An 11748-nucleotide genomic window follows, 5' to 3' on the forward strand; every position below is an offset into this window, starting at 1 on the left:
TGATATCCTTGTGCTTGATGTCATTTCTTGCAATCCATACGTACCACAAGATCAAGCAAGGCACAATGGTCGTGATGTGTGTGTTGTGTGTGAGTGTGTGCGAAGTGAAGTGCTGCCAATAAAGTAAAATCTAGGGTATGTGCGTAGTGTGTGCAGGTGTATAGCCAAAAAGATAGAAAGAAAAAATCATGCCCTACCCTCTTAGCCGTTGGGCTCTCCACGAAGATATCATCAATCGACTCAATAGAAGGAGAATCGACAGACTGAGATACAAGACTCGACACATGAAAAGATGGATCTGGACAACAATAGCACCTCGAGGCAAGAGAGGTGCCTCGAGACTGAAGTTTGGTATCCACTGGAAGACGCTGAAGAAGGAGACGCCAAAGAAAGATAGAAATTGTAGGAGTAAGACAAGATCCCCAAAATATACGAAGAAGAGGGGTAGGGGTATGTTGCTGTCGTATCAACGCCCAAGCCGAGGTCAAGGAAAATTGGCCACCCGAAGAAGCTCTCCAAATGGGCGAATCACCCGAAGCACCAGAGATTGGGACCGAGCAAATCCTATCAATCCACTCAAAAGGAATATCCTCAGCTAGCTTGTTTCGATCCCACTGACCGTTAACCAAATAATACTCCACACGAACTGACGTTAGCTGACCACTATCAATAATGCCCGAAAGGGGACCATCGCCAAACCAGTGGTCGTGCCATAAATAAACATGACCTGCACCATCAATAATGCCCGAAAGGGGACATTAGACAGGAATTGTAGCCAGCTAAAATAGCTTTCTAATGCCGCCGGAACCAGTTGATTTGGAGTCCTGATGAGAAAGTTATGCTCGACTTCATGGACACAACCGAAGATGTTGAGGGATCCTCTCTTCTAATTTGATTTTATTTTCCTTATTGCAACTCTTTTCTTACTCTTTGATCATTTTTGCTTCCTGGACACCTAATTATCAATTTGTACCTATAAGATACTAAATCCACCAATTAAAACATAAATATAAATTAATCCATAAACAAATCCACGTAAACATATACGTTGAGTGTTATTTCTACACTCCACTATATCTTTTCTATCTAGTGTCTTTGCTGTTGTTTGGTTATGCGTATTAAAGTCCTAGTGTTGTATTTCGTGGTTTTAAGAACGTTGTTGCGAATGCACTTATGCGCATGTTTTTTTACATGTACGTTTGTGCATGTCCATTTGAGCGAGTGTGTTTGTGCATGTTTGTTGATTTGTATTAATGTTTTAGGATTGTAGTTTGTGTTTTCATGATCCTTTTTGCGAATGCACTTTTGCGTGGGTACTTTTGTGCATGCTTTTGTACTTTTACATATGTGCGTATCCTTTGTAGCGAGTATTTTTGTGCACATTTTTTTATGCGCATTCGTGTCCTCGAACTGTAGCACGTATTTTCATGATCGCTTTTGGAATCCAATTTTGACCATGTTCGAGTCCGAATTTGGAAATTGGACATTAGACAGGAATTTTTTTTTTTTAAGAGAACGACACCCGATGAGGGTTGGGGGTTAGGCTCCCAACATATGGCTAATAATAGCAATTGAAAAACAAAAGACAATAGCTGACTAACAAAACGTTAAGATTACGGGCAAAACAGGTGGCCCAAATAATAAAAAAGGACGGGGTGGGAATGATCATAGAAGGTCGGGGAAGACCAAGGTAGACCGTTCGCCTCACCACAACAGCCGAGGCCACTTACACTTTCGCCAAAAATGGGGAAACAGGTATAACGGCTGCGAAATGTGTGGCACCATTCGGCAAACAGTCTAGTCTTGTTAGACCCAAACAATCCATAATCACCCCAACCCTTCCTAACATGTAAAGTTCACGAAAATTCCTAAATTGCCAATAATATAAAAACGTGGAATGCATGGCACCTATGTGCGAGACTGTCGTCGAAAGGTTGGATATCCAAGCTGGTCCATCCGAATCATCTGTTGAATAGGTCGGGAAAGCTCCGCTGTTGTGAAGGTACGAGCCAAATCGGTCTAACACCCCAAGTTAGCTAATGCATCAGCTACTGTATTATTGCCCTCCCGGTTGATATGTGTAATCCTGTACTCCAAAGTAGAAATTTCTAACGGTAATGTCCCGTTAGAATATAAATTTATGTGTTACTATTAATATTAAATATATTTTTTTAATTGAAAATATATTTGTAACGGTATTTAAGTGTTAGATACAAATTTAACATAACTTGTATTCTAAATTTATTATCTCTTATATATATTATATATATTATATTAAAATTTTAATTGTAACCGTATATATTTTATATATTATAATATTATAATATATTTAATATATATATATATAAATAAATAAATAAATAAATAAAAGTAAAATATACCCTAAAATATATTTTATTTCCCTCTATTTTGACCACGTTTCCCCCTTTCTTCCAATTCTACTTCCCTCACCCCATTAACTACTCAATTCTCATTTTTTTTCCAGTTTATCTCTCGCTCATCATCTACGGCTGCCGAGGAGAATTCTTTGTTTCTTCTTCTAAAAACGTAGTCGCTCTACAAGAAAAGGTACGATTGTTTGGGTTTAGATTTTTTCTATCATTTTTGTGATTCTTTAGTGGGGTTATTTTTGCCTATGAATAGGGATTGAATTAATCGATTGTTTTTTTTTTCTTCTGATTTGATGATATGGTTGCCCTTGAATTATTTGTGCCTATTATTGTTGTGTACGACTGGGAAAAAAGTGATGTAGAACTATTTGGTTTAAACTACAAAAAATTGTCTGTGTGCTCTAAATTTTACTATTCTTGTAATTGGTTAGACAAATATTCCTAGAGTTTGTCATATATATGCATCTATATATAAGATTGTAATGAGTAGTGTATGGAGAAGAACTAGATCAGATTGAATTTTTTCTACTTGTAATTGGAAACAATCAGAAGTTCTTTATTCAATTGTTTATGTAGACATCAAAATTACTGTTCGTAACAAAACCTAATATTATGAGTTTTCATGTATAATCCATGTGAGGTTCCTGATTTTTGCCTATTAGCTTAGCATAACTCCAAATAATAAGTATAGAGTAAAACTATAGTTTAAGAGGATATTATATTGGTGCTTACTATTGATATTAATAGACAGTACATGTATATTCAGGGGTAAATATATTGTGGAAAAATGTGTAGCCTTGTTGCTGAGATAGTAAAACAGATGTTTGCTTTGAGAGAAAGGCTTTTGCTGAAAATTTTATTTTAACAAAATGAGTAATATATATATACGAAAGAAAATTAATTACCATTTTGAAATATAATTCATTTTTTTCTGGTGTACTAAAAGCTATTTCAACTGCATAATATATCTAAAAGTTAATTATTGGTGGTTTTTATGACTGTAAATCTAAGGCTTGAAGAGTACAATATATTTATATAACTCCTAAATTCCTAATAATAATATAATATGTTAGTCTGTTGTTATACTACACCAATAAAGAAAATTTAAAAACTGATACAATATGTTAGTCTGTTACTCTATATCACAATCTTATAGCTTTTTTACTGCCATTTTTATAGGCTATAACGAGTTGATTAGTTTATATAGTTACTGAATTCAGTAGCCAATATTTTGGCACTTATAATCTAGAGTTTGAAGAGTTGGAATAGTCCAAAAATGTTAGATAATTAAGTCAATTGACATTAGATATGTCCAATATGACGTGTTAGTCGATTTTGCTTGCATAACTATAGGAAATCGTTATATGATTATATTTTCTATATGCGAAAAAGGCTGAATTATTTTTGCATTGTAGTGGCTATTAATTAATTTTTATGACTTTCATATCTTCGTAAATGGCTATTCTCATGTTACTTAATTTATTTTTATTTATGTGTGTGTATATATATAATGTACAAAAGCTATGTCAAACCCCATTAGTAAAGAATGGATGTCTGAAAGTGATAGAGGTGGTCGGATATACACGAAGGGAGTTGAAGAGTTTCTTCAATTTGCTAGTAGAAGTATTGTTGGACAATTGGCAACAATACCTTGTCCATGTGTAAAATGTCGAAATAAGAAGCGACATAGCCCTGTAAATGTTAGAAAACATCTTGTCAGGTCTGGCATTGACAAGTCATATACGTTATGGGCTTTGCACGGCGAAAAACCTTTTACGAATTCAATTAATAATCCAATTGTCGAAGATGTTCGTGAAGATAACATCGTAGAAGATATCTTGGTTGGAGGGAAAGATATGGGAAACCTGGTAGATGCAGCTTACGGATTGCATGAAGAATACGATTTCGGGGGTGACAATCAAACAGAAGTTTTAGAAGAACAACATCCTGGTAGTGAGAAGTACGATGAATATAAGAGATTATCATCTGAGAAGTTATACACCTCGTGTGAGGGCCCAGAGACAACACTTTCTGCCATTGTGGAATTGCATAATCTTAAAAAACAATTTGGCTGGTCTGGCAATAGTGTGACAGCACTTTTGGCCATCTTGAAAAGATGGCTTCCTAAGGACAACACCTTGCCAGATAAGTATCCACAAATGAAGAGAATGATGAAAGATTTGGGGATGAAAGCCAATTTTATTCATGCATGTATCAATAATTGTGTCTTATTTTGGAAACATAATGAAGATAATGAGCAATGCCCTCAATGTGGTGAACCGAGATATACTGTAAGAGTAAAAAATGGAGGGAGAGTTAGTAAGGAACCTTTAAAAGTATTAAGACATTTTCCTTTAATTCCAAGGTTAGTTAGATTTTACACTATACCATGGATAGCACATGAGATGACATGGCATGATCGATCAACATCTTCATGGGATTTTATGCGACATCCATCTGACTCTCCACAGTGGGAAAGGTTTAAAAATAAATGGCCAGAATTTTCAAACGAACGACGTAATATTTTCTTAGGAATTGCAACGGATGGGTTTAATCCGCGTGGTATTCAATCATCAAGTTATAGTTGTTGGCCAGTGATCATGGTGCCTTATAATCTTCCACCTTCATTGTGCATGAAACGGGAATTCCAAATATTGTCGTTGTTAATTCCTGGACCAAAAGCACCAGGTCAAGATATTGATGTATTCCTTGAACCCCTTGTAGATGAGTTGAAACTATTGTGGGAGAAAGGAGTTTCGGCTTTTGATATGCATGAAAAACAACGTTTCACGCTAAAAGCAATGTTGCTATGGGGAATTCATGACTTTCCAGCTTATGGGAATTTATCTGGATGTATAAAACATGGTTACAAAGCGTGTCCCATTTGTGGAGATAATACTCCATCTATCCACCTAAATCATAGTAGGAAGATAGTTTATACAAACTATCGCATATTTCTTAACATGGATCACCCATTCAGGAAGAGCGGATATTTGTCACTAAAGTCAACTGAATATAGATGCCCTCCTTCTCAATTGAACGGGGATGCACTTTAGGAGAAATTAAGTAAGGTAAAGTATGTACCTGGGAAGACAAAAAAAATTCAGCAAAAAAAAGAAAGATGGGCATTGACGAAAGTGGTGAAGCTGAAGCTGTAGAATCATGGTATAAAAGGTCTATCTTCTTTGACTTGCAATATTGGAGCTCGCATCAAGTTACACATGTTCTTGATGTGATGCACACGGAGAAGAATGTGGCGGAGCATTTAATATGCACAATTTAAGATGATAAACTCAAATCTAAGGATACTATAAATGCGCGCCTGGATATGAAGGAAATTGGTATGCACAGTGGTCAGTGGATGCAGGTAAATGACCAAACAGGGAGAATGATAAAACCAAAAGCCCCATTTCTCTTGGATAAAGACGAGAAACATCAATTTTGTCAAATTTTGAAGGATTTGAAACTCCCTTCTAATTTTTCATCTAACTTGAGCAATATTGTATCTGTTAATCCTCCTAGTTTGCATTCAATAAAATCACATGATTATCATGTTATTGTGGAATATTTGTTACCGGTATTGCTTCAACATGCATTTCCGAAATATCGAGACTTGCGTAGAGCTATCCAGCAGATAAGCTTATTTTTCAACCTATTGTGCTCTAAAATAATGATAAGAAAGGATATCCAAAGAGCCAAATACATGGTTGTAGAGGCATTATGTGTGTTGGAAAAATATTTTCCGCCATCTTTTTTCGATATTAGCATCCACCTTATGGTACATCTAGCTGATGAAGCATTAATTTGTGGACCTGTTGGACCACGTTGGATGTTTCCTTTTGAACGGTACGCAATTTTTACTAAGTTCTAATTTTTCTTATATCAACAACATTATTAGTTTTTTATTTATAGTGTAATATTATTATTATTATTATAATCGCATGAATAGGCAAATGAAAGACTTCAAAGACATACCTAGTAACAAGAGGTATATTGAAGGATCTATTGCTGAGTCGTACATTGTTGGAGAATCCGTTAGGTACTGTATGGAATATATGCCAAATTCACTTGATGGAAATCACAAACGTACTCGGCAAGCTTTTTTGGAGGAAAATGGAGAATTTTCTGATGAAGGTCCTTTACTCGACGATGTTGTTATAAAGTTAGAACCCCAACAATTTCAACAAATACGTAGATGGATGCTTTTTCGACTTGAGGTTGATGGACTTGATGAATACTATAGGTTTGTTTTCTTGTAATATTTCTTAAGCAATTGAGATCAAGATATATTTAATTTATAAAACCATATGTATATGAAATTCAGAGAATATAAAGATTTTTTAAAGTCCACTTTGCACGGCAAAGGAAAAGGGACCATGAAGACAGAAGTAGAACTTCAAACTTCGTTTATCCCCTGGTTATACGAAAAGGTAGTATTATTAGTAGGACTAACTTAGTTTAGTTTATGGAGTATAAATTATTTTTAACTTATATTATTCACTCAATTACCCAGTTGTTGTTGTCTAAAGAGACGGAGACAAAGGCAATGTTGTGGCGATTAGTTCAAGGACCAAGGCACGAGGCTAAGTCATACAAAAAATACCGCGTTAATGGTTTTGTGTTTTCACCTAAGTACCATGACGACATTGTTGTTACTCAGGATAGCGGTGTATGTATGAAGGCATGGACTACATTTAGGGCAAAAAAAGGTGATAAAAGGTGATACGAACCCCGTAGAACTTGTTACGAGACCCAATACCCTACGCGGAAGCAAGATCGAAAACACCCAAAAACAAAGATTCAAGTTTGGCGGAAGCACGGAACAATGACCCCATAGCTATAAAGAGCTAGAAACCATTATTATCAAGGTGGAATATTGACCCCGTGGTTATAAAGAACCAGAAACCAATATTATGTCGCTAAGAAAGTTACAAGAATCCACTTGTAAAATCCCGAAGAATGCTGTAGAACAGCGAAGGAGAATTGATTTCTCAAAATACTCAAATATTCATTAAAATCCGTCTTCTAAAATAAGCCAAATTGGCAACGTATTTATAAGGTCTAAAAAGACTCCTTTTTCACAAGGAAAAGGACTCCTACCTAAACTATAATAAGGAAACATGTAAATAAGCAAATCCTAACCATAAAAGACTCTAAAATAATAAAAACATAATAAAACCTAAATTAAAAACGTGAATAAGTAAACTAAATAACTTGATCTTCAAGTCGGCTTCTTGATCACCCTTCTAATCTCGCGACATTGGGCTGTGCACGTGCATGCAATTAAAGCTCAATTTCGACACTGTTCCACTTCGAATATCTCTTTTCTCAAAACATGAAAGTTGTAGATCTTTCAGTTAGCTTTCCGAATCATTTTGAATCATCTCAATCGGACTTCGGATGCGAGAGTTATAACCCGAATGGTAAACCCTGCCAGAATAGGCGAGAATCTCGGATGCATGGAATTCGACTTGTCCAACGACTTCTTCTCTTTCTTTTCTTCCAATTCCAAGCCACGGACTCTTCAATAGTCTTATTCAGCCCTTTACTCTCCATGGACAGCTCGAATAATGTCTTTAAACTCGTACGCTTTCGCGTCTTCCAATTCTTTGTCATGGAGCATCTCTGGATCGTATCAAAAGGCTTAAGGATGCTTGGACTATGTGGTATGGAGTTATCAAACAAATTCTTGAATTGGACTGTACACTTTTTAAAGAGGTGGTATTTTATTGTGATTGGGTGAGAGTTGAAGACAAAGTTAATGGTTGTAAGCATTGTCCTGATTCCAATCTTGTGATGGTTAATTTTGATAAGTTCAAGAGTTGTAGTAGTGAGTTAGATGAGCCCGTTATTCTTGCTTCTGAGGCAACTCAAGTATTCAACTCAAAAGACCTAAAAAATCGTAGTTGGTGGGTGGTTTTGCATTCACCAAAGAGATTGACCAGTCGTGTAGACGAGTTAGAGACACCAACGAGCTTTCAATCTACACTTGAAGACCAACCTCACTTGGAAGAATTGTTGAAGCAACACAGATCTGCATAAATTTTAATTTGTGTATTATTTGTTTTATTTTAAAGACGAAAATAGTTCCGTTTTTAAATATAATAGTTTTTGTTTTTGCTATTATTAATTTTACTTGTGTGCTTTGAATAGATATTGGTATGATAACAATAACTTAGGAACTTGAAATAATATATCGTAATAAAGTTCGTAAGCATTTGCTGATATATATGTCGTAGATGTTCATTTTTATTTCTAATCTAAATGGCCTAACAGTTTTTTTTAAATGTCAGATATCCAAAATTATGTCAACCAGTGCAGGTAATTCGGATTGTAATTTTCTTAATCCATCTGCTTCAGATTCATCCATGTTCGAATCGTCAGGAAACAAACCCCCAAAAGGTAAGAAAAAAATCACAATTGAATATGATGGAGGGGTTGTAGGTGATCACTCGAAGCAATGGAGTTCGCGTACAGGTGATTTTGTGAGAGCTCACATTCCAATTAGCTACAAGGATTTTAGAGATGTGCCGAACAACTTCAAAGATGATGTTTGGAATGCATTGATGGTAATTCTAATTTTAAACTTAGTTTAGTACACATGTGCCTTCATCTATATTAAACACCTTAATATTACATATTCATCGATTATGGCAGAAGCATGGTTTAACAATTTTATGATAGTAACATATTTATACAGTTGTTTATGACTTGTTGTTTTTCGAATTTGAATCATGTCTTTATATTATTTTATACTCTATTACTTGTGTAGAAACAATACTACTCATATATTTGTCATATTTGGACCTGGGCTATTGAATATGGATTACTATATTATTTAACTTGTCTCCTAAATATTTGGCTCTTAAATGTTTAAGTGGAAATCATGGAAATATTAATTAAACTGTAGGTGGTTTTCATTAGTTTGGTACGGTGTTTATTGTTTAAGTAATATTATGGTGATATTCCTTTGCAATTATAACACAGAGTTGTATGATATGATTAATTATTTTCATATAAATAATTAATTTCTTAGTGTTCTTAATTCGCATTGTTATTTTTTCGTAGGGTGAAGTTGAACCGGATGTTCCATCACATGTGGCTCGACCACTAGCAGAGAAGACGTGGTCCCAAAAGTTTAGAACGCACAAAAATTCAATGAGAGTTTTTTTAAAGAACAATCCTCCACAAGCTGAGCCAAAAGGTATTGACCCAATTATTTGGAGAAGGTTTGTAGAAAATGAGAAGGACCCAAAAAAGGAGGATCAAAATGAAAAAAATAAAAAACAATCGAAAAAAGTCGACGTTTTCTCATTGCCTTGGCCGTCGCACTTACGCTCAAAAAGAATACTTGATGGTATGTATCCTTTCATTAATTTCAAATTCTTACTTTCTTTTCTTGAGCTAATTTATTGAATTGTTCAGCTACAAGAAAATCCGTCAATTCAAATTTCTCGAGCTGAAAAATGGTTGGCAGCGCATGAACATGCTGATGGGAGGATTTTGGAAAGTACGAAAAGTAAATATGTATGTAATGTATTCGTCTAGTACTTTTTTATTTAAATTTTTTGAACTTCAAAACTTGTTATTACTACTTGTTACTTTAGCAATGAATATACTGCAAAAATTTAGCATTAGCCATCTCTATATTTTTATGTTCTAGGAAGTATTTGGCTATTTGTAGTAACACACTTTTCACTTTATATTGTTTTACTATATGGTAAAATATTTATCACTTGATTACAACAGAAGCAAGTAAAGACTGCTACCAGTAAAAGAAAAAGTCAAAGCTTAAGCGGAGAAGAATGTATGGACAGTTATGAAGACATTGATAATGACGAGTTAACAGAGGTATTTGGAAAAGAGAAGAAGGGAGGAATTTGTGGCATAGGTTCCCACATCAGTAAGAAGCAACTAAATTATCTTGCTGTAGCAAAGTCGAAACTTCAACAAAAAGATAAAGCTATCAAAGATGCTAATGATGGGAAGAATGAGATACTCGCAAGAATTGATGGCCTTGAAGGTATAATTCGTTCTTTATTTTCAAAAACTGACAAAATTGGTTGTCCACCTACACCTTCAAGTGAGCTTGGATCCAATTCAACTAGTCTTCCTATTTATCCAACTGAAAATGTGAACAATGTTACTGGTAATGTTGGTGCATCACTCCCCTCCCCAGCGAATACTAGCACTGAAAATCGTGGAGTGTTCTTATGTGATAAGTTTTGTCGAAAAATTGCAAAGGGGTATATTGTAACAGATAGCACATCTAAGACATGTCACTTCAAAAATGTTAGAAGTGAAGAAAAGAAAGTCTACATAGAAGAAGTAATTGATCCCAGCGCTCGTTTGTGGGATCCTCCTCAAGGGGGTTATGATACTTTGGCTGGGTTTATTCAAGGGGGTTATGTGATTTGGTTAGAAAATTGGTTAGTAGGCATTTGAGTTTCTGTACTCTTTTTTTTTTAGTCTTGCTCAGGATATTTTTGATATATTTGCACACGGTGGAAAACTTATTTACTTTCTTGATGATACATGATTTTTTTTCTATTTTGAACAAGATTGTACTTGAGTATTTTTTTATACTTTGGGTTAGTTTTTATATGATGGTGGATAATTAATTATGATACATTACTAGCTTGATTGAATGACAATCTTGTATTTTTCTTATTGATTATATATATATATATATATATATATATATATATATATATATATATATATATATATATATATATATTGTAGCACCCCCCTTCTAGATGGGCGATAAATCGAACCAGTTTATCGGAATATTTATTAAACTAGCGGAAGTAAAGGATCTCTTTGTAATTTTTGAAACATTGGAATGGGGTGAAAATGCAATTATTAAAAATATTCTTCCTTTGGGTGTTGAAGGCTTTGCATTTTCGAAAACTTTGTTGGATTGCTTTAGCCGAATACAAAGCTTGGTTTGGAAATAAGTTTCGAAAGGAGGTTTCTTATTCGAGTGCTACATTCTCACTAAACATTTTTCGGTTCGAGAACAAATCAGAGTTCGAAAAGGTTATTTTGGTGAATAATTCGAAGTTTTCTAACGAAGGCATGAAAATAGCAAATTACGAAACTTACGATATTAAAGTAGGAATTAGGTACGATTCATAACGAAAATGGGTTCAAAAGTACGAAAAGGAAATATTACGGTTTTAGGGTTACACCACCAAAAGAAAAATAACCAAAAGTCTAGCATCGTTCATAGGTCCTCGTACGTCTTCCAAAACCCCGGGCAAGACCTCGATCCACTACTCGATCCATCCCGGTTGAGGATTACTACTACCTGCAATTAAAAGACATCTATATGAGCTATAAAGCTCAGTAAGAA

The 11748-nt window shown here is 34.8% G+C and overlaps 1 protein-coding gene across 3 annotated transcripts; it reads left to right on the plus strand.

Annotated features, from left to right (window-relative positions):
* The first annotated feature begins 2414 nt into the window (after positions 1 to 2414).
* On the plus strand, positions 2415 to 10915 carry LOC105954326 (uncharacterized). Of its 3 annotated transcripts, none has more exons than XM_088819816.1 (5): positions 2415 to 2568; positions 8684 to 8959; positions 9459 to 9747; positions 9816 to 9917; positions 10140 to 10915. In XM_088819816.1, exons 3-5 carry the CDS (start codon positions 9631 to 9633, stop codon positions 10833 to 10835), a joined length of 915 nt encoding a protein of 304 aa, XP_088675942.1. In that variant the 5' UTR covers positions 2415 to 2568; positions 8684 to 8959; positions 9459 to 9630; the 3' UTR covers positions 10836 to 10915. The 3 variants fall into 3 exon arrangements, with proteins under 3 accessions (XP_088675942.1, XP_088675940.1, XP_012833453.2); XM_088819814.1 differs by lacking the exons at positions 8684 to 8959; positions 9459 to 9747; positions 9816 to 9917; positions 10140 to 10915 and adding exons at positions 3912 to 6633; positions 6715 to 6820; positions 6904 to 7109; positions 8033 to 8666; XM_012977999.2 differs by lacking the exons at positions 8684 to 8959; positions 9459 to 9747; positions 9816 to 9917; positions 10140 to 10915 and adding an exon at positions 3912 to 5955.
* The last annotated feature ends 833 nt before the right edge of the window (positions 10916 to 11748 follow it).

The sequence above is a fragment of the Erythranthe guttata genome, chromosome 1, assembly GCF_056151865.1.
Source record: "Erythranthe guttata isolate IM_541 chromosome 1, IM_541, whole genome shotgun sequence".
In the NCBI taxonomy this organism is placed as follows: Eukaryota; Viridiplantae; Streptophyta; class Magnoliopsida; order Lamiales; family Phrymaceae; genus Erythranthe; species Erythranthe guttata.

Bases quoted from the DNA above. Each gene is read 5' to 3' on its own strand.
- LOC105954326 (XM_012977999.2), top strand. From the start codon at position 3,914: ATGTCAAACCCCATTAGTAAAGAATGGATGTCTGAAAGTGATAGAGGT.